This window comes from Nicotiana tomentosiformis, chromosome 2, assembly GCF_000390325.3.
Source record: "Nicotiana tomentosiformis chromosome 2, ASM39032v3, whole genome shotgun sequence".
NCBI lineage: Eukaryota > Viridiplantae > Streptophyta > Magnoliopsida > Solanales > Solanaceae > Nicotiana > Nicotiana tomentosiformis.
The window spans coordinates 116,909,214-116,932,498 of record NC_090813.1 but is presented as its reverse complement, the minus strand read 5'-3'; the positions used below and the strand labels follow the sequence as shown (position 1 = coordinate 116,932,498).

General features: G+C 38.1%; 1 protein-coding gene across 1 annotated transcript; it reads left to right on the top strand.

Annotated features, from left to right (window-relative positions):
- The first annotated feature begins 1,475 nt into the window (after positions 1-1,475).
- LOC104117142 (protein LEAD-SENSITIVE 1) lies at positions 1,476-4,339 on the top strand. Its single transcript, XM_009628145.4, has 2 exons — positions 1,476-1,740; positions 3,366-4,339. The coding sequence occupies exons 1-2, from the start codon at positions 1,605-1,607 to the stop codon at positions 4,094-4,096; spliced, it is 867 nt and encodes a 288-aa protein (XP_009626440.1). The 5' UTR covers positions 1,476-1,604; the 3' UTR covers positions 4,097-4,339.
- The last annotated feature ends 18,946 nt before the right edge of the window (positions 4,340-23,285 follow it).

The following is a 23,285-nucleotide window of genomic DNA, read 5'->3' as shown; positions in this document are numbered from 1 at the left end:
AATGCATAACTAAAACTAGAACAACTAGTGTATTTTAAAAAGTTGTTGAATGAAATAAAATACATCTAAAATACAACAGTCAAAAGTCAATGTAATAAGTATAATTGAGTTTGTTGAGTTATATTAGGAGTCTATCACGTTAATTGATTCACTTACTATTTTTAAACAGTTGGAGAGACCTTTTTTTCCGCAGAATTCCGTTACTGTATTCACGAATACAGCTCGCGAATACATATGAATACAGTCTATGTTAGCTGGGCTTCCCTATTTTTCGCCGAGTTTTGCTATTGTATTCATGAATACAATAGCTTGAATACATCGAATACACTCTATAATAAGTGAAAAGATAGCTATAGGAAGTAATTAAGTAAATGGTAGCTATAGCAAGTTAATAGCCACTAAACAATAGTGGTTTCTGAAAATTATTGAGAGCAACTATACAATATCATTTTTCTATCTTTTTATGGACTTGTAGCTTCTCAAAGGCCCACGTGTGGGCCCAGCACTTGACAAAGTTTGTTTTTGATTTGCGATCTTATGAGTTCGAATCCGATGATCTCCTATCCATTGCTAATCTAGTTTTGATCTGGCCATTAAGAAGATAAGATTCATTAGCCCACACATAAAAAATATAAACAAATTTTACAAAAATAGCCTCTCAAATTCATTATTTTCTTTTTCTAGTAGGTATATATAAATTATATACTGATTGTATATGATTATATATATATATTTGCCAATTATTTTAGTTTAAACTGTTGGATAGATGAGTAGTTATTCAGGTTTTACATCTAGAGATACACTTTTTTTCTTTTCATTTTTTTTTCTTGCTTAAGTTTGAGAAACAAGTAGTATAAATATGGTATATATACCCTTTTTGTTTGTCCAAATGCAACTACCTTAAAGTGTTCGCTATATATATAATTGACATCACAAGTTACAGATTACAAGCTCTTTAATAAAAAAATAAAAACCTAAGTGATACTTACTGATAATACAAAGATTGTTTAACACTATTAGTTGCATGTTCACGTATTATAGGAAGATTGCTTTTTATTTCTTAACGTTACAAATTGATATTTGTATAACAAATTATATATGTTTATCTTTTAAGTGATTTGATGGTATAATATTATTTATATTAGGGAGAGTAGTTTATGCGCAGACTTTATTTCTACCCTAGAAAAAAAAGGCTATTTCCGATAGAAACTTGGCTCGCTATACCTCGGTACCTCCGAGAACTCTCCACCTTCCTCTTGGGATGACTCGAACTCATAACTTTTTGATTGGAAGTGAATATTGTTCACCACTAAAGCAACTCACTCTTGTCGATGATGCATCCAATTTATAGTCAATACGTATTTTGTTTTAAAGCTCCGTGTCGCAATAAAACAGATTTGGGTATAAAATAGCGGAAAATACCAGTTGAATAAACTTTCCTTTTTAAAGAAAAAGAAACTGAGTAAACGGCTTGTATAAGAAAGAGGCCCACCATAAATAGTCAAAGTATTCAAAGGAAACAAAGAACCAAATCTTAATTCTTAGAGACTAAGCAAACCTTCACATCACATCCCCAAAAATTAAGTTATCGAAAAAGGGAAGTGATGCCGGAGCCGGGATCACGGTGGTGGACGGTGCCGGAGATGGTCGGAATTCTGTCAAACAAGATCCAAAAGGATGAACTCAAGCCAGGAGATCACATTTATTCATGGCGAAACGCGTACCTCTACGCTCATCACGGTCGCTTTCCTCATTTTTTCGCTTTCTACATTTACCGAAATGTCCTTTTTTTGTGCTTTACTCTTGCCGAAATATCCTTTTGATTTTTGTTTGCATCTACATTTTGTTCCTTATACAAGTATGTGAAATTTTGGATTTGATTATGCTTTTTGTTCATTTTACATGTACTAATTTGCTTGAGTAATTATGATACATTAGGAAAACTAAAACTAGGGAGGAACTTTTTTAATCTTTTAGAAAGTGTTAAATTGGGTTAGTAAAATCTTGGAGTCTGCCCATTGGATGAAATGTTGATGAACTGATTAATGTTTGTGCCTTTCCTTGAACATAATCAGAAAGTACATTTAGGAGCTTAAGAAAATTTATTAATAAACGAGACAATTTGAATTGGTAATTAGCAGGAATATCAGAAGTGGATTTACTTATATATTTGCTAGTAGTTATGACCAGAAGGCTGAGTATGACCAATTTATGTAAAAAAGAAGGCTTGAGATTTGATGTAGAGGTGGGATTTTTAGCTCCAACCTTCTCATTTGGGTTTGGCTCTTAAGCCTTTATGCAGCTTTCTATTTGACCATTCATTCGGGTATGTACGAATTATTATGAACTGGATGAGGGACAAAAAGGAAGGGAAGAGGTTATTCCTCTATTTGTTATTTCGTCTAGAATTTCCATCTGATTATTTGTACTATGGACTTTGAGAAATTCTATTTTATGTCATTAAACTATCGTTAGAACAAAGTGGCAGGGGTCACTCTCTTGGAGTGTTTATTTCTCTTATATTAGAGTCGGCCTGCAACTTTGCGGATGCACTCTCACACTAGCATTGTGTTGTGGACTCAATTAACCTCGAGTTGGAAAGATTGCTTTATGAGGTTATATTGCTTAGTGTCAGTCTATTGGTTTACTTTGTAAAAAAAAAAATATTACGGACTTTTTCATCTTTCAAGTACCTGAAAAAAAAAACCCTGCTTTTAGTGTGCAATAAATTTCTTTGTTGTTAATCAATCAGAGAAACATAAGGATGGCTTTAGTCCTGAGGATCTCAAATTCTTTAAGGTTTGTTGTCACCTTACAAGCATCTAAACACTCCAGTCTGGTTTTGTACTATGGACTTTGAGAAATTCTATTTTATGTCGTTAAACTATCGTTAGAACAAAGTGGACAATGTGGCAGGGGTCACTCACTTGGAGTGTTTATTTCTCTTATATTAGAGCCGGCCTGCAACTTTGGGGATGCACTCTCACACTAGCATTGTGTTTTGGAAAATTTCCTGACGCAACTTTTAACTTGGATTTCTGAACATCACCTTAAGGTTTATGCCTCTGTTCTCAGATGATATGTAGTCAAAATTCAGATGATCTTGAGTTGATTAATTACTTGCTGATAGGAAATCATTGCATCAGTATCTGTCAAAAATAAATTAAAAGAAAAGGAAATTATTGCATCAAGTATGATAAGTTAGATCCTTGGAAAATTGTTTTGGCACTAAGAGATCCAAAGCAACATCTAGTTCCTGGGGGTGGGTGAGATTAAGATTCTTTAATGGTGTGAATGACATGCACATTTCTTCTTTTCCTAGCATATTGTCTTAATGTTGCTAGCTGTGCTCTGAACCCTTTCAGGTATATATGTTGGCGATGGTATGGTCATCCATTTCACTCGAGGTGCAGGTCAAGAGGTTGGAACTGGCACAGTGTTAGACCGCTTCATATTCAGCTCATCTCCTTCACGCCCCTCTGACTCCCCATGTCCAAGGTGTGGTGATCAATCAAAGGCCGAAGGTGTTATGTCATCATGCCTTGAATGTTTTCTTTATGGGGGTGAACTCTATCTTTTTCAGTATGGTGTCTCCCCAGGCCTATTTATTGCTAAAACTCGAGGAGGAACATGCACTCTTGCCCCTTCTGATCCACCGGAGCACGTCCTGCACCGTGCGGAATTTCTCCTTCAAAATGGTTTTGGGGTATACAACATTTTCAAGAACAACTGTGAGGATTTCGCTATCTACTGCAAGACCGGTTTGCTAGTCTTTACAAATATCAGTGTAGGTCGGAGTGGGCAGGCAACATCCTTTTTAGCTGCCACAACTGCTATTGTTTCATCACCACTGCGCTTTCTGACTACAAGCGTTTCTGGTCTAGCCGCTGTGGGTTATGGGGTTTACTGTGTCAGCCGGTTTGTTTCTGATATTGGAGTACGTCGTGATGTCACGAAGATCCCTGTTGAGAGACTTGTCGTATGCCCTGGTTCTCAAGAGTCTGAGCCTGCTACTACTGATGCATCAAAGGAAAACCCTGGCTCTCAGGAGTCTGAGCCTGCTGCGACTGATGCGTCAAAGGAAAAGGAGTCCTAGTTCTATGTAAGTGGACTGCATTTATATGGAATTCAAAGTAGGTTACTACAACCTACAAGTATGTTGTAGGTGTTGATGTTGTCATTGCTTTATGTGCCATGGATTTGGTTAGTATTGAAACATTGGTTACTTTAACAGGTCTTGTGGGCATTCTTCTATCAAATGAATGCCTTTATGTGATTGTAACTTGTTTATAGCAAGCCCAATGGTTTCATATGAATGGTAGTGAGTGTGTTAAAAAGATGGTATGGGCGCTTTAAATTTTCATGTAACGCCCACTTATCATATACTATCTTAAGCTGGAAAAATCTCTCCAGATCTTTCTTGTTCATTTCCAAAACACTATAGAAATACGTAGTTTCTTTTGGTTAAGAAAAAAGAAAGCTGAATTTGAATATATTATTTTTACCTTTTTTCTGTAAAGGAAATTCTTTATACTCTAATTATATGCCTTAGATTTTGTATTGACTGAAATTATTAGGTGAGGTAACGGTTGTTTATTACTTTAAAAGCCAATATTAACAAGGAATGTTTCGAAAGCCAGTTATTTTGATTTTTCGGAGGACAAAGTACAACCAAAAAGAGTGAAATGCTTGTTTGAAGACAGAAAACCAATTTTTCCAACTAACTGATCTCAAAATGATTTAAGCTATTCAACTTTCAATCGATTAGGTTCCAGAAAATTTTCTTGTGACATCTATAACAATTTGTTTACTGTTACAAGTTCGAATTATGGTGACCTTCTGTCGCTGTCGTTCCATTAAATTTTGCCTTTTGCGGTTAAAATTATTCGAAACGATACACTGTATATGCTGTCTGTATTTTTTTAAAGTTATTCAATAATTAGGAGTGTTTTTGGATCAAATTATTTCACACTAAAGTGAGTAATCCTTCCTAGTACAATCAAAGGCCGGTTATCCAAGATGATTTGTACATAATGAACTAGGTCAAAATTTAATTAATGAGAGAAATTTTATGTATAATAATACGACAATTAGTAAATGGCGAAAAATATTATTACATTAGCATAATATATGAATTTAAAATAAAAAGACATCATCAAAACTTACACAAATAATCAATTTTGTCATGTTAGTTAGATAATTATGTATTATAGTTTAAAAGTATTTAATGTGATGGTACCTTAACGAACACTTCTTTGTGGACAATATTTTTTTGTGTATCTTTCCTCCTAATACTTTGGTTGCTTTGCCTTAACCAAAACTCTTGTTGTCGATCTTGATATCCCTCTTGAAAGTGCAACATACAGTAGTTCGTGCAAGAAAACATATTGCGATAAATATAGTCCAATATTTAGGATGTTTGTCCTTGTGCATTATTTATTATATTTGCAAAACATAAACATACTAAAAATATTTTCATACAAATTAAATCAGATATTCCTTAGTTTCGAAAGACGAAAGTTGAATTCAGGGATAGAATATACATAGAAGCACATTGACCAGTATCATAATTTTTGCATGTATGACGTTATTGCCAAAACATCTATATACCATTTGTGTGCTATTACGTAAGTTATTCGACGTATCTAAGTTTTTCAATAGCACGACGGGCATATTTTTCTTCAAAATCAACCTATATACAATGGAAGATCAATTTTAACTTAGTCTATTATATATACGGTGACACTAACATACGTAAGAAATAATAAATTTGACAATAAATATGTATAGTAGAAGGCCGTTTGGTATTAAAGTATTTAAGTATTCTTCTTGGTAGTAATTATTGGTATCATTTTCTGCTGAGTCAGAAACAGAAAAATATTTTATTTTTACTATAAAATTTTTCAATCAACCTTTTATTTAGTTGATCAACATATTCATTTCTGCTAGCTAATATATATTTTTAATTCTATCATGTGATTTGCACAAATTGCGTTTTAATCTAATGATGGAAATATTTCTCTTATTAAATGCACTACTATCATTATTGGGATTGATAACCGAGTGTTCAGGAAGAACCAAATCTTCTTTTATTGGATGCTCTTCTTCGTTTCCGATACGAAGTAAGAAGACACTGAATACTGGATATGTTCTTACTTTATATTTCTTGTTAGTTGAATCTTTTTCATTTGAGGCCAGAAGTATAACTTTGGCAAGCTAGCTTTTACAGTCTCTGCTTTTGTCAATTTTGGAACTATTGGTAGTACTTGACATAAATTACCTCCCAACCCATTGATTTCCACCAAACGATTCATTAATATCTAATATATCTCTAGAAATCCGAGCAATTATTTCGATCGTTTGACACTTAGCCATAAGTGCTTCATCCAATATTATCAATTTTGCTTTTCTTATAAATTTAGCATCATTGCTCTGCTTTGATATATTTGTGACGGCTATTTAGTTATTTGAAGAGGTATATCAAATCTAAAGTGGGTGGCCTTGCAATAAAATCGTTATTGGTACATCACTTGCTATTATTGCTAACAGTGTCAAGCCTCTTGATATGATATTTGCAAATAATGCATGACATAGAAATATTTTTCCGATTACACCGGAGGCATCTACAAAGAATAATCTCGTTATAGCAAAGTCGACTCTTTATAATATAGTCTTGAAAGCTTGTTCTTGTTTAGGATTTAGCTTTGATTGTGCTTCCTCATACACTTGTATAACATTTTGATTCTTAATAATATACTAGCATTTTTACTTTGTGTTCTAACATTCTTTTTATGGAATAAATTTATGTACCCTAAGATTATTTTTTTTAACTTGAATAAGAATTTTATTCATATGATGAATTTAAAAAATAATAGAATTGGATTCTCTTGCTAAATAGTTAATTAAAAGATTTAATTATTTGATTTTAACATAAAAAATAATTTATTCAATGTTGATTCAGATCTTAATATTAGTTCATCTCTTGTTTTGAATATTTAATCTTAATTATACTTTTATCCACCATAAATTTTATTTTCAAAGAGTAAAAGAGTGATATGACATTTCACTTTTAGATGTTTATGTATGTAGAATCATTAGTGGTATTGACTCTTACCAACCGTTTTTTTTCTCTTTCTCATACATTTATATTCTTAAATATTTTCTTAGTTGTTGTTTAATAATTGAGTATTTCTTAATATTACACAAAAAATTGATAAAAAATATTATTTGTGTAGGAAAATAGTTTAAATATAATATAAAAATATATTATCGTGGGATATTTTTCTCTCAATTTTAATTCTTTATGCAGTCCATTTAATATTACTTTTATTTTATCTTGGTATTGGACATTATGGAGTGGTAATGTATTGCCAATACAGAGGATTCTTATGCGATTGATTTTATTAAATCTTACTACATATTTTTAAAAAGAATTTAATGGACAAACTTTTATTAATTTTAAAATCTTAAATATTAAAAATTAGCATAGAAGGTATTGTAGTCCAAAAAATAGGTAATTGCAGTTATGTCCTTCCCCTATGAATTCTTCCGTTTAATATTTTAGGGCTATTTTGGTATATTAATTTTATATTTATGCTTTTATAATAATATATGTTCTAATTTTTCTAAATGGATATGGACAATATAAGACATTCTCAAATTAAATTAGTAATAGGACATTATAATACGTTTTTAAATTAAATTAGTAATAGAATTTTTTAAGATGTATATCCTAAAAGTAATAAGATTACATGACTAAAGATATTTACTTGTTCAATTTTATATGAATTAGACAGCCCGAAAGTAATTATACTAATATGATTCCTAAAGGTAATCATGTAGGATTCCTAACGTGTAGTATTATGTCCTAAAACTAATAGGATTATAAGGCTAATATCTAAAATTTCGGTTATGTACTTTTATTATGAGTTACTATGCTTAATATTATAAGGTTATTTTTGTAATCCGACATTGTATTCATGCTTTTATAATCAAGGAATTTAGTGCCATAAAACGAAACCTGGAGGGAGAGCTCTAAATCTATTCAAAAATTATAATCGTAACACAAGTGGATTTTTTTTTTAATTTCTTTACTTTCGTTTCCATGAGTAACTCTCATAATCGGAAATTAAGTGTAATTTGCATAGCATATAATTCAATTTTTTTTGTTTCTTGCGTTTCTTTATAATAAAAATTTAAAGCTATCATAAAAGATGAGATATAATATTTGAAAAGATTGAGTTCTCCTATTTCCGTCAGTTTTCTTACTTTATGATATTTATTTTAAATTACTTATTTCATCTTCGTTTGATAGATTACATTAGTGAAATTAATTTTAGTATTGAAACTTTATTTTTCATTATGTTAAAATAAATAACGTACACAGAGAAATTGAGCTAGGAAAGATAATTATAATATTCAAACCATAAGTGAAGTGTTGAGAGAGATTGCTATAATTATCAATGAATATTATGATATATAATAGTATTTAGTCAGTTAGTGGGTATCAGCTGTCGATTTTATTTTATTAAAGTCGATCTTAACTCTTAAGCATCTTTCGGTTCAATTACGTACTAATTATTCTGTTGGAATATCCCTTTTAGATTTCAAGAAATATTTGTGCAAATTTTAATCCTGATATCCCTATTTATTTATTTATTTATTTATTTATGCTATATGGCATCCATGTTTTTCTCTTCACCAAGATTCGCATAGCCTTTAAGAACTTTAATTCGAAGGCCAAAAAGTAAAGAATAGGTAGATATTTACTTGTTCAATTTTATATGAATTAGACAGCCCGAAAGTAATTATACTAATAGGATTCCTTAAGCTAATCATGTAGGATTCCTAACGTGTAGTATTATGTCCTAAAACTAATAGGATTACTAATATCTAAAATTTTGGTTATGTCCTTTTATTATGAGTTATAATTCTTAATATTATAAGGTTATTTTTGTAAACCGATATTATATTCATGCTTTTATAATAATATAGATAAGTTAATATTCTATTTTCTTAGTTAGTATGTCAGACTTTGCTATTAAAGTTGCTATGTTATTATAGGTCTACATAACTAAAGTTAACATATTTTTACACTGTGAATACATATGAATTCTAAGAATACTTATTATGATGCACAATCAATTATATTAGATTTTTATTAATTCAACTCATGTAACACACCTAAACGCGAATCAACTTGTGACTCGTCCACTTAACACTCGGTGTCTAAATGACATTGGGAAGATTAGGATCGGTGTTAGTTGCTCATAAAATACAACTTATCTAAAAGTCAAATCTCCGACATAAAAAAAGTGAGTCACCGAACTTAATAAAAATATAAAAAAACAAATAGATTGTAGAGACACAATTTAAAATTTTAAACCAGGGGATCACAGTATTCACTAAGAGCATATTTGGAAAGCCACCATGTAATTGGATTTAGGTGTAATTGGGTGTAATTACTGTATACGATCGAAATAGATTTCGTCCTTCCTACGTTCGATCAAGTTCGAGTGGCAAGAAACCGGAGTGGGATTTTGGGAGTGAGTTCCGAAGACAGTACAAACGAGCCTCGAGTCCGAAGGCTGATCGAGGAGTCGGCTCGATACTTTTATCGAGCCCGTGACCAAATCGATCCGCAAGGCATTGCTTCGTGGTCGGAAATGCGCCACGCCCACCCCAAAGGTCGAACTCAAGCCAAAACCGAGGGCTCGACCCAATAACGAGTTCGAGCCAGTATCGAGCTCACAGACAAGAGCCGTTACAACCGCACTAAGGGAGAGAATCTTGGCGGGAATCGAAGAAGAAATAATTTATCATGGGTCCTCCACTATATGCTTTATTTTATTATAAATAAAATAAGATTCCTCTATTATAAAGGAGGGAATCCTTGTAAGCAGAGGCATATACCGAATACACTGTAACAAAAGATCACTTCTCATATTGAAAGATATCTCCTTGTGCTTGTTTTACTTTATCTTATTCATTCTTTTTGCTCACTATTCTTATTCTCATAGTCAAGAATACACATATTTCTATCTCTCTATATGATTTGCATCAAAGGGTATCACGTATCCTTAGAACCATACACAAATTTAACGTTATCTGATTTCTCGGGTAAACAGTTTGGCACCCACCGTGGGGCTAAGGATAACAGTGATTGTTTGATATAAATCTGCAGTACACACCAATTTACAACTTCAAATGAGCAATGGCTTTACCTATTGACCACGAAGCCGGCCTTCAAGATGAAACCAACAACTTGGCACCCGTGGCCAGAAGGCCACTTGACGATGGCACTGAGGCTCAAATCGAAGTACCCGAAATTCGAGCTGAAGTACCGTTAGATGTCAATTCGCAAGTAGCTCTTGAGGCGAACCAGCGTTCCAAACCAGAAAAAGCATTCGGGGCGGTACTCGATCCGTAGCTTGAGACACCCATAACGTGGGGAAAATCGGAGCCAGCTTACGTATGATCTTCGAGATGTTACAAGCCCAACAAGTAGCGATAGCTTAGTTGCAGAGCCAAACTCATATAGAAAGCAGGTCGGATCCCAATCCGCTTCGAGAAATCACCCCCAGAATGGAGCCCGCCATAGTGAAATCAAACGAGCAAGAATCGGGGACCACTCCTGAAATTATTAAATTGCTCGAGAAACTCACAAAACGAGTCGAAGCCAACGACAAGAGAGTGAAAACATACAATGCCAGGGTCGATCAAATCCCGGGATCTCCACCAATGATAAAAAGGCTGGATTTGAAAAATTCATACAAAAGCCTTTTCCCTCGAGTGCGGCCCCAAAACCAATCCCCAAAAACTTCCGTATGCCCGAAATTCCCACATATAACGGTATGACTGATCCTAACGAACACGTCACCTCGTACACATGTGCCATCAAGGGTAACGATTTGGAGGACAATGAGATCGAATCCGTGTTGTTGAAAAAGTTCGGGGAGACCCTCTCGAAGGGAGCGATGATCTGGTTTCACATTCTACCGCCAAATTCCATTGATTCTTTTGCCATGTTAGCAGATTCGTTCGTAAAGGCACATGCTGGTGCCATAAAGGTTGCAACAAGGAAATCAGACCTCTTCAAAGTAAAGCAAAGGGGTAATGAAATGCTGAGGGAATTCGTATCCCGATTTCAAATGGAACACATGGAATTGCCACCGGTCACAAACGATTGGGCCGTCCAAGCTTTCACCCAAGGGTTAAACGAGCAAAGTTCGATAGCATCACGTAGGCTGAAGCAAAATTTGATCGAGTATCCAGCAATAACTTGGGCAGATATACACAACCGATATCAGTCGAAAATTAAGGTCGAAGATGACCAGCTGGGAGCTCCGTCTGGACCCATGCATCAGAACAGGACAGCTACTAAAAACCAAAGGGAGATCGAGAGAGAACAAAGGTCGAACAGACACCGATATCAACCGTACGTCGCAGATCGGATGAACAACAGTTCAACACGCAATACCGCTCGGAACAATCGAAGGATTGATCGAGGGCAAAATTCTCGGGGACTTATGAGCAAGAGCGGCTTTGATAAGTATGTCGATCCTATAGAAGCACCTCGGTTATCGGAATATAACTTCAGCATTGATGCATCTGCCATCGTGTCGGCTATCGGATGCATCAAAGACACTAAATAGCCTTGACCCATGCAGACCAATCCTGCCCAGAGGAATCCCAATCAAATGTGCGAATATCATGGAACCCATGGCCACAGAACGGAAGATTGCAGGCAACCAAGAGAGGAAGTAGCCCGGTTATTTAACAAAGGCCACCTTCGGGAATTTTTGAGCGATAGGGTGAGGAACCATTTTAAAAATAGGGATTTCTGCAAGAAAAACGAGCAGGAAGATCCACAGCATGTCATTCACATGATCATCGGTGGTGCCGATACCCCTCAGGGACCAGTGCTTAAACGCACTAAAACATCGATTGTGAGAGTAAAGCGATCTCGAACTCAGGATTACACACCCATAGGAACTTTGTCCTTCAATGATGAAGATGCAGAAGGGGTTGTAAAACCTCAGAACGATGCACTGGTAATATCCGTACTCATGAACAAAACTAAATTTAAGCGTGTGTTGATTGATCCAGGTAGCTCGGCCAACATCATCAGATTGAAAGTCGTAGAGCAGCTCAGCCTGCGGGACCAGATAGTACCCGCAACCCTGGTTATAAACGGATTCAATATGGCATGTGAAACCACCAAAGGCGAGATAATTCTACCAATAAACGTGGCCGGAACCATCCAGGAAACGAAGTTTCACGTGATCGAGGGCGACATGAGGTACAACGCCCTTTTCGGGAGGCCATGGATCCACAACATAAGAGCTGTACCTTCGACCCTACACCAGGCCCTCAAATTCCCAACATCGAGAGGAGTCAAAATAGTATATGGAGAACAACCAGCCGCAAAAGAAATGTTCGCCGTCGAGGAAGCGAAACCAATATCCTCGCCTTGGTCAGTAAAGGCATCGGGTTCAGAAGGAGAACGAGACACTAAATAGCAATCACAGACATCGGCTTCGACCCAACCAGATAACCAGATGATCGAAGAAGATGATGATCAGAGGGTCCCTCGATCCTTCGTGATTCCCGATGATCCGACGCCACCAAATTAACAATTGAGGAATTGGAGCAAGTCACACTGATCGAGCACTGGCTCGAACGAAAAGTATACCTGGGAGCGGGGTTGAGCCCCGAACTCAGGAAGAAACTTATTCAATTTCTTATCGATAACATTGATTGTTTTGCCTGGTCCTATTTATATATAACAGGGATTCCACCGGATATAATGACGCATCGGCTAAGCTTGGACCCTAAGTTCAGACCGGTGAAGGAAAAGAGAAGACCCCAGTCCGAGGTAAAATATGCATTCATAAAAGACGAGGTAACCAAACTTCTCAAGATAGGGTCCATTCGGGAGTTGAAATATCCCGAATGGTTAGCCAATGTAGTTGTAGTTCCCAAAAAAGAAAACACACTTAGAATGTGCGTGGACTATAAGGATTTAAACAAAGCATGCCCCAAAGATTCTTTTTTGCTACCCAACATCGATCGCATGATCGATGCCACAGTCGGTCACTAGATCCCCACTTTTCTCGATTCCTATTTCGGGTATAATCAAATCCGGATGAACCCGGAGGATCAGAAAAAGACTTCATTTGTCACCAAATATGGAACATATTGTTATAATGTGATGCCCTTCGGGATAAAAAATGCGTGGGCTACTTACCAATGCCTAGTAAATAAAATGTTTGAAGAACAAATAGGTAAATCAATAAAAGTTTATATTGATGACATGTTAGTTAAGTCCCTGCGCGCAGAGGACCATCTGACCCATTTGCAGGAAGCGTTCGAGATTTTGAGTAAATACAACATGAAGCTCAACCCCGAAAAATATACTTTCGGGGTCGGTTCGGGCAAGTTCCTCGGCTTCATGGTGTCAAATCGGGGAATCAAGATTAACCCCGATAAAATCAAGGGCATCGAAGACATCACCGTCGTGGACAGTGTAAAAGTTGTACAAAGGCTAACGGGATGAATCGCGGCCCTAGGCCAATTCATTTCGAGATCATCAGATCGAAGTCACACATATTTCTCCCTACTCAAAAAGAAGAACAATTTCGCTTGGACCCCGGAATGCCAACAGGCATTGAAGGAACTGAAACAATATCTGTCAAGCCCACCACTACTTCACACTCCAAAAGCCGACGAAAAACTTTGCTTATACTTGGCAGTATCAGAAGTTGCAGTACGCGGTGTCCTAGTTCGGGAAGAGCAAGGTACGCAATTTCCCATTTATTATATAAGTCGAACCTTAGGAGAAGCAGAAGCCAGATATCCACACCTAGAAAAATTGACACTTGCACTGATAAACGCCTCTAGAAAGTTACGACCATACTTTCAATGTCACCCCTTATGCGTATTAACAACTTACCCACTTCGTAATATTTTGCACAAAGCCCGAACTATCAGGCCGATTGGCCAAATGGGCCGTCGAACTCAGTGGGTACGATATCGAATATCAACCCCGTACGGCCATCAAGTCTCAAATTTTAGCAGACTTCGTGGCCGATTTCACGCCGACCCTCATACCCGAAGTCGAAAAAGAATTCCTGCTGAAATCGGGTACATCCTGAGGGTATGGACCCTTTTTACGGACGGTGCCTCGAACGTAAAAGGGTCTGGGTTGGGCATAGTTTTAAAGCCACCCACAGGTAACACTATTAGGCAATCTATTAAAACTACCAGGTTAACTAACAACGAGGCCGAGTATGAGGCCATGATTGAAGGTCTCGAGCTAGCTAAAAACTTGGGAGCAGAAGTCATTGAAGCCGATTGTGACTCTTTGCTGGTGGTAAGTCAAGTAAACAAAACCTTTAAAGTTCGAGAAGATAGAATGCAACGGTATTTGGACAAACTACATGTCGCTTTGCACCATTTCAAACAATGGACTTTATAGCATGTTCCATGAGAGCAAAACAGTGAGGTTGATGCACTTGCGAATTTGGGATCGTCGGTCGAGGAAGGTGACTTGAGCTCGGGGACTGTCGTTCAACTCTCAAGATCAGTGATCGAAGAAGGTCACGCCGTGATAAATTCTACAAGCTTAACCTGGGATTGGAGAAACAAGTATATTGAATACTTAAAGAGCGGAAAGCTCCTATCGGACCCTAAAGATTCTAGGGCCATACAGACTAAAGTTGCTCGATTCACGTTGGTTTCGGATGGAACGCTATATCGAAGGACATTCGATGGACCGTTGGCAGTATGCTTGGGTCCGGAAGGTACCGATTACATCCTACAGGAAGTGCACGAGGCCACTTGTGGGAATCACTTTGGTGCCGATACATTAGTCCGAAAAATAATCAGAGCAGGGTATTATTGGATCGATATGGGCAAAGATGCAAAGGAATTTGTTCGAAAATGTGACAAATGTCAAAGGTTTGCGCCAATGATCCATTAACCCGGAGAGCAACTTCACTCAGTCCTATCCCTATGGCCGTTCATGAAATGGGGAATAGATATCGTCGCCCCTCTGTCATCGACCCCAGGTAAAGCCAAATTCATTTTATTTATGACTGAGTATTTTTCTAAGTGGGTTGAAGCGGAGGCGTTCGAGAAAATAAGAGAGAGAGAGAAGTTATAGACTTTATCTGGGATCATATCGTATATCGATTCGGGATACCCGCCGAAATAGTATGTGACAATGGGAATCAATTCGTTGGCAGAAAAGTGACAAAATTCTTCGAAGATCACAAAATAAGAAGGATATTATCAACACCATACCACCCCAGTGGGAACGGACAGGCCGAATCAACGAACAAAACTATCATTCAAAACCTAAAGAAGAGGCTGAACGACGCTAAAGGAAAGTGGAGAGAAATCCTTCCCGAAGTCCTTTGGGCATATCGGACGACGTCAAAATCTAGTACGGGGGCGACCCCATTCTCCTTAGTATATGGGTCTGAAGCATTGATACCAGTCGAAGTTGGCGAACCCAGTACCAGATTTTGATTCACTATAGAAGAATCAAATAACGAGGTTATGAACACTAGCCTCGAATTATCGGACGAAAGACGAGAAGCTGCTCTCGTCCAATTGGCCTCCCAAAAGCAGCGAATCAAAAGATATGATAATCGAAGAACCAAGCTCCGCTATTTCAATCCCGGGGACTTAGTACTAAGGAAAGTCATCATCAATACCCGAAATCCGAACGAAGGAAAACTAGGACCAAATTGGGAAGGACCATATCAGGTTCTCGAGAACATCAGAAATGGATCATACAAGCTCGACATTATAAACGGCAAACAACTATCAAGCAATTGGAATGTGTCACATCTAAAACGATACTACTGCTAAGGTACGACCCTTCCATATTCATTTACATTTCAAAACTGACCCCTGCAGAAGTCCGAGCAAGAGCTAAGATGGATCCTTCTCCATAAATTTGAAAGCACGCGTTGCACTCCTTTTCCCTTAGACCGGTCTTATCCCAAATGGGTTTTTCGGCAAGGATTTTAACGAGGCAACCAAAGATCGCGCTGCACTTACAACAGTATCTGAGGCCTCTTTATAATCGACCTCGAATACTGGGGGGGCATTAGCCTTCAAATATATCAAGTTCTTGATGTGAGAAAGTTATTTTGCAACAACGGGGTTCCAATAGGAAAAGTTGTAAGAGCCAAATGGTCAAAACAAACCATGCTCATGTAGTTGGCCCGAACCCAGGTGCAAAACATGAACACATGTATGACTTGCAAAGAAAGTTCTCCTCTTTACCGACATCTTATATCCAAGAAAAATTCCTCTATTTGGAGATTTATTACACAAACAAAGTTAAGATAAAATCGACTACTTTCATTTCGAGTTCGAGCAAGCACTCACTCGACCATTATGCCTACGGGCTATATTACTTCGAGTTCGAATCATTCACTCGACTACTGAGCCTACGGGCTACTTTCATTTCGAGTTCGATCAAGCACTCACTCGACCATTACATCTACGGGCTACATTACTTCGAGTTCGAATCATTCACTCGACTACTAAGCCTATGGGCTACTTTCATTTTGAGTTTGATCAAGCACTCATTCGACCATTACGCCTACGGTCTACATTACTTCGAGTTCGAATCATTCACTCGACTACTAAGCCTACGGGCTACTTTCATTTCGAGTTTGAGTAAGCACTCACTCGACCATTACGCCTACGGGCTATATTACTTCGAGTTCGAATCATTCACTCGACTACTAAGCCTACGAGCTACTTTCATTTCGAGTTCAAGCAAGCACTCACACGACCATTATGCCTACGGGCTACATTACTTCGAGTTCGAATCATTCACTCGACTACTGAGGCCACAGGCTACTTTCATTTCGAGTTCGAGCAAGCACTCACTCGACCATTACGCCTACGAGCTACATTACTTCGAGTTCGAATCATTCACTCGACTAATAGGCCTAAGGGCTACATCGCTTCACATTTGATTAATTTGTTTAAATCTTTGTGAAAACATTTATAAGGCATGTATAAAGTCTTCACGAAATAGAAGCAAGTCGGCAAAGTTGTCTATATATAGAATTGTCTACATGATTGATTACAAACGTAAAAATTAAGAACTAAGCTTCCTGGTCATCCCCATGAGCAGTTTCTTCTCTATCGGGCTCTCTCCCGTCCTCGGATCCTCTCTTGCTACCGTCATCATCATCATCATCGCCATCAGAAGCCAAGGCTTCAGCTTCAGCTTCGAGCTCTTTAGCCTTTTTTATCTCTTCAGCAAGGTCGAAACCTCAAGCGTGTATCTCCTCGAGGGTCTCCCTCTGAGACTGACACTTAGCAAGTTCGGCAACCCAGTGTGCTCGAGTGTCGGCAGTATCCACCGCCTCTCGTGCCTCCATCTGAGCAGCCTCGGCATTAGCCCGATACACGGCAATGGACTTGTCCGCCATGACTTTCGACAACTCAACCTCCGCCTTGGCCTCAGCAAGCCGTGTTTCAAGCTCCTCGATCCTCTTAGCTTGAGCCGAACCCTTTTGCTTGACGCTTCGAAGCTGAACATCGGCCGATAATAATTTGGCCAAGATGGTTTCTTTTTTCGCATCCAGGCAGTCGATAGTCTCCTTCCACCGATTACATTCAGCCTTGATTTGATCAACTTCTTCCCAAAGTAACCCGATCTTTTCAACCTTTTGCTGCAGCTGAGACAACGAAGGGTTAACTTCCACAGTTGAGTCAAACCCATACTTTAACAGAACGAGGGTCACCTGTTTATCTAGTTCGGCCTCTTCTTCACGAACCTTAGCCAAATCTGCTTGGAGGTCCTTTATAGCCTCGTCGTTTTGGCTACAAAGAAGCCGCAAGGCATATCTATCCCCCGAGACCTTCTGAAGCTCGACCTCACACTGGCTGAGGTCGACTCGAAACCTACTAATGGCCTGCACAGTTGGGAAAGAACACAAGTCAAGTATGGAAAAGAACAAAAAACCAAGTACAGTAAAATCATTACCCAATTAATGAAATGTTGGGCCTCTTCTAGGAGAAGAGAAGCATCACCAATATCGGAGGCATCATCGACTCCAGTAAAGCAATCCCGAAAAGGGTCCCCTACACTAGAGCCTCCGCCCATATCGGGGGTATTCAATTCTCGAGCTTCCTTTAACGCGCCTCAGAAAAGGTTGGAAGAGAAGGCAAATGACCCACTGTCATAGTCCCAAGAGAATCGCTCGGGACGCTCTGATCAAGACTCGGGGTACCAGGACCGACCCCGACCGGTACAACCGCCATCGGCTCAGAAACTCTGGCGACCTCGATAGCTTTCGCAGATCGGATCACCAAAGCCGAGGCATCATCTTTTTCTTCTTCTTCTTCTCTCAGTCGTTGGATCGAGTCCATCGAAAGAACGATTGACTTCCTCCTCACCCTTCGAGTTTTGGGCTTGGGGTCCTCTGATCGAGAGACAGCTTTTCGCTTCTTATCTTTCCCCGGTTCCGGGATCGAGGACTTGGTTCCTTCTTCACCACTCGAAGGCCTCAAAACGGCATCCTTGGTTACACCTGCATGAAAGGAAATCGGTAACGAATAGAGCATAAAAAACACTTCGAAGAACACGAGAAGTAAACCCTTACCATGATTCTTGGCCTCCCATCTACCTCTTGCCAAATCACGCCAAGCGTGTTCGGTATAAGAGGAAGTCGAGGCTAACTTCCAAACCCAATCCTCGAGGTCGGGTACCTCTTATGGCATCCAAGGAGCAGCTGTATATCGGAGAAAGACAACATATAAAATCGAAAAAATATACGAAAAGCAACATCTTATGAGAACCACTTACGGTCGAAATTCCATTCCTCGGAGAACGACATCTTCTCTTCCGGAATGAGGTCACGGGTCCTCACCCGGATATAACGGCCCATCCAACCCCAATCCTTGTCTTCGTTGATGCTCGACATCAGAGCCTTCGATGCCCGACGATGAAGCCTGATTAGTCCTCGAAAGATTTAAGGCCGATACAATCGTATGAGGTGATTCAGGGAAAAATCCAGCCCCCGATCTTGATGGAGAAGAAGCGAAGTAAGGTTACTATACGCCATAGAGAGGGATGAATTTGACCAAGGGTGACCTGATATCTTTTGCAAAAATCAATGATCACCGGGTCGACGGGACCCAACGTGAAGGGGTAAGTGTAAACACTTAAAACCCCCTCCACATGGGTGATGACGCTCTCTTCGGGGGATGGAATTTGCAACACAACCTCGGAACCCAGTTCCAGTCTTTCCTCACGGCCTCGAGATGACCCTCCGTTATCGAGCACATGTACATCGACACATGCTCACATCGACCCGGAACAGATGAAGGATTCTCAACCTTAAAATCGATCTTCAGAGTACATGGGCCGGGAACATACTCATAGGTAGACGGCTCCAGCGGCGCCTTGTTACCGGATAGCCGTGAAGAAGAAGCTTTCTCCTTTTGAGGTACAGTTTTCGAAGTTTTGGCCATTGATATGAGAGAAAGAAAGGCAAAGGAAAATGAAAAGTTGACGACACCAAACACTGGTGTAGATGGCTCTGCAAACGACGAAATAAAGAGAAAGGGTAAGAAAATTTGGAAGAGTGAAGGTGTAAAAGTGGTAAATGTTAGATGGAGGGGTTATTTATAGGCTTGCATCGTGGCGGTTCAATATCAGAGGTGGCCGACCGCCATCTGACATGCATTAAATACTTTGAAAGACTGAATCGATGGGATAACTATCACATACGTCATGATCGAGCCATGTGAAAACGTCAGCTTATAACCCGATCGAACCGTCGAAAATCATATCGATTCTCACCACATCCTTCCTGAGAAACGAGGGGACTATCTGTATACGGTCGAAATAGATTTCGGCCTTCCTACGTTCGATCGAGTTCGAGTGGCAAGAAACCGGAGTGGGATTTTGAGAGTGAGTTCCGAAGATAGTACAAACGAGCCTCGAGTCCAAAGGCTGATCGAGGAGTCGACTCGATACTTTTATCGAGCCCGTGACCAAATCGATCCGCAAGGCATTGCTTCGAGGTCGGAAATGCGCCACGCCCACCCCAAAGGTCGAACTCAAGCCAAAATCGAGGGCTCAACTCAATAACGAGTTCGAGCCAGTATCAAGCTCACAGACAAAAGCCATTACAACCGCACTAAGGGAGAGAATCTTGGCGGGAATCGAGGAAGAGACAATTGATCATGGGTCCTCCACTATATGCTTTATTTTATTATAAATAAAATAAGATTCCTCTATTATAAAGGGGGAATCCTTGTAAGCAGAGGCATATACCGAATACACTGTAACAACGCTTCTCATATTGAAAGATATCTCCTTGTACTTGTTTTAATTTATTTTATTCATTCTTTTTGCTCACTATTTCCATTCTCATAGTCAAGAATACACATATTTCTATCTTTCTATATGATTTGTATCAAAGGGTATCACGTATCCTTAGAACCATACACAAATTTAATATTATCTGATTTCTCGGATAAACAATTACACAATTTGACTTGTTTGTTTGGCCAAGTAATTATTTAGTTAGTGTTGAATTAGGTATAATTGAGAGGGAGTAATTATACTCTCCAATTCTTAAGGGATGTGAGAATTGGTGGTAATTACACCATGTAATTACCAAATGACTTTTTATTTTTTTTCCTTCTTTTTCAAATATTTATCTATTAAGAAAAAAGGAAGACCTCTTCCGTTTCTGTCATCTTCTTAAATTTCCGTTTCAACGTGAAGCTATATTCTAATTTCTAACTCCATTACAGATAATGGTATTCTACTTTATAATTCCTGACATTTTTCTTCTTCCCTTTTAAATCTCTTCTTTTATTGTTGTAATCGTATTACATTAGTACTAATTGGAGTATTTTGTGGGTTGATGTCTTGATCATTATAGTAATGAACTCAATGACCTGCTATACTATTATTTCCATTATTTTTTTTATTCTGATGAAATAATTATTTAATCAAAATTTTTGATGATGATTATTGATAATTTGAAATTTTATTCGCTTTATAATAACAAGTTTCAGTATCAATATAATGATGCTGTAGCTAGATTGATAAGTAGTGTTTGTACTTTTTAAAATAAATATTTAATTTTCTAATGTATTAATTAGCATAAATTTTTATTATGAAAAAGTAATTTATAAATTCATATTTATGTATTTTTTTAATTTAAAAAGTGCAACACATCATGAATTACATATTATATTCATACACATAGTTGGTAAAATATTCGATTTTTATTGTATTTTTAATTTATTCATGTTAAAATAATATTTATATAAAAGTTAAAGATTATTCTTCACAATATTAGTTACCAATTTATAATTATATATGCATATATCTGTTACATGTTAAAATTTACTTATATATTCATATGGAAAAAAAATTAACTTTTATTTTAAATAAAAAAATTTACTATGTATTTACACTCGTGCAACCAAATATGACACAGGTAATCACATTATGACAAACAAACATGACTTTGTAATTACAAAGCCTAGTAATTACATAGTGGTTTCTGTATGGGCAAAAAAAATATCTTTGATATAATTAAACCACGTCAGCATCAAGATAGCCTTCATCGGCTGCCACGTGTTATCAGTACAACTTCAACAAAGACCTGCCCAAGGTCGAAGTGGTCCCTTAAGAGATGAAGGGTACAATCGAAGAGTAAGTGAAGACCAAGATCGAGGTCGAACATCTTAGACAGAGTTATAACAGTTAGTTTTAGGATAAGACACAAACTCTGTACCTGTACTATTAGGGTTTTTAGATATATGTTCCCTATAAATAGAAATAGACACAATGATAGGGGGAAGATATTCATTTGTAAGAAAACATATTGACTTTAGATCGAGAATCTGGCCTTATCGCAAACATACAAAAAATACCTTTTTACTAAGATCCTTGTCCAACTTTTTCACTTGATCCAAGAACAACCTGAGTGTTCGAAGGCTCATCGATCATCCATCATTGTTAGAAGGAATATCCACAAATCTCACCCCTTTTCGGGTGACTCATATATTCTTATTTATTTAAATACCATCAATTTCTATTTATTGTTAGTTAATGTTATCTCCCTCCTTTTGAGTCATTAAATATTGGTAGTTTTGTCCACATTTATTGCCATTCGACCAAACATACACGTAATATTTTATTACAATATCTGTTATCTTGTCTTTTGGATATTAATATTAGCTAAGATTGACTCTACTTTATTTAACTCTAATTGGTTGAACCCGGATCCAAAATTTTAGGTCAAACAGTTTGGCGTCGTAGGTGGGGATTTCTTAGCTAACCTTTTAGTTTCCTTTAGATCTACAACTCACGTGAGTTGCTAACCTAATGAACCACAAGGTTTTTCTCTTTCTTTGCACGTATGGAAAATTACATGGCATGTGATCAAGGAGATAGGACTAAAGTGACAGGTGACTTCCCTGGTAACCTCATGAACGCTATCAACGAGAGCTATGAAATGCTAGGCGATGACGTGACACCCACTGCCTCCTCTAGCCGCGAGAGGTCGCCTCCCTCCCATTGTAGCACAACAAAGCCAAATGGAAAAGGGGCCTCCACATCCACAAGAGAAGGGACGCCACCGGACATGAAAAAGCTGCTCGAAGCGTGGTTGACCGATACACTAGTAAGCATGCTCAACAAACCTGCTCTATGAACGACCATAGAGACCGCAAGAGCTCACATCGCGTAATGAGCAGACGAGCAATGCGACCAACCAGACCCTCAAATACCAGGTATAACTCACAATGTTACTAACAATGCAGGCGACATCGTCCTCGTGCTATTCTAAAGAGAATGGAAGAAATGGAGAATGAAAACAAAACGCTCAAAGATCAAATGAAAGAACACCAAGAAAGAGCCGACAAGATACCGGGCGCCCCTAAGCTACTGCCAAAGTGGGACACCGGCAGATTCATAGAGCAGTCGTATAGCAAGGAAGAAGCCCCACATGCCATACCAAAGACCTTTAAAATACCACCGTATATCAGGATATATGACATAACGACTGACCCCGAAGATCACGTGACTCATTACGTCACCGACGTGAAGTACGTCACCGATGTGAAGGGAAACGACCTCACCAAGGAATAAGTATCCTCTATTTTGCTGAAGAAATTTGGCGAAACCCTCATGGTAGGGGCATTAACATTGTATTTACAGTTACCAGACCGCTCCATAGAAACCTTCGAAGAGATGGCCGATATATTCGTGATAGCGC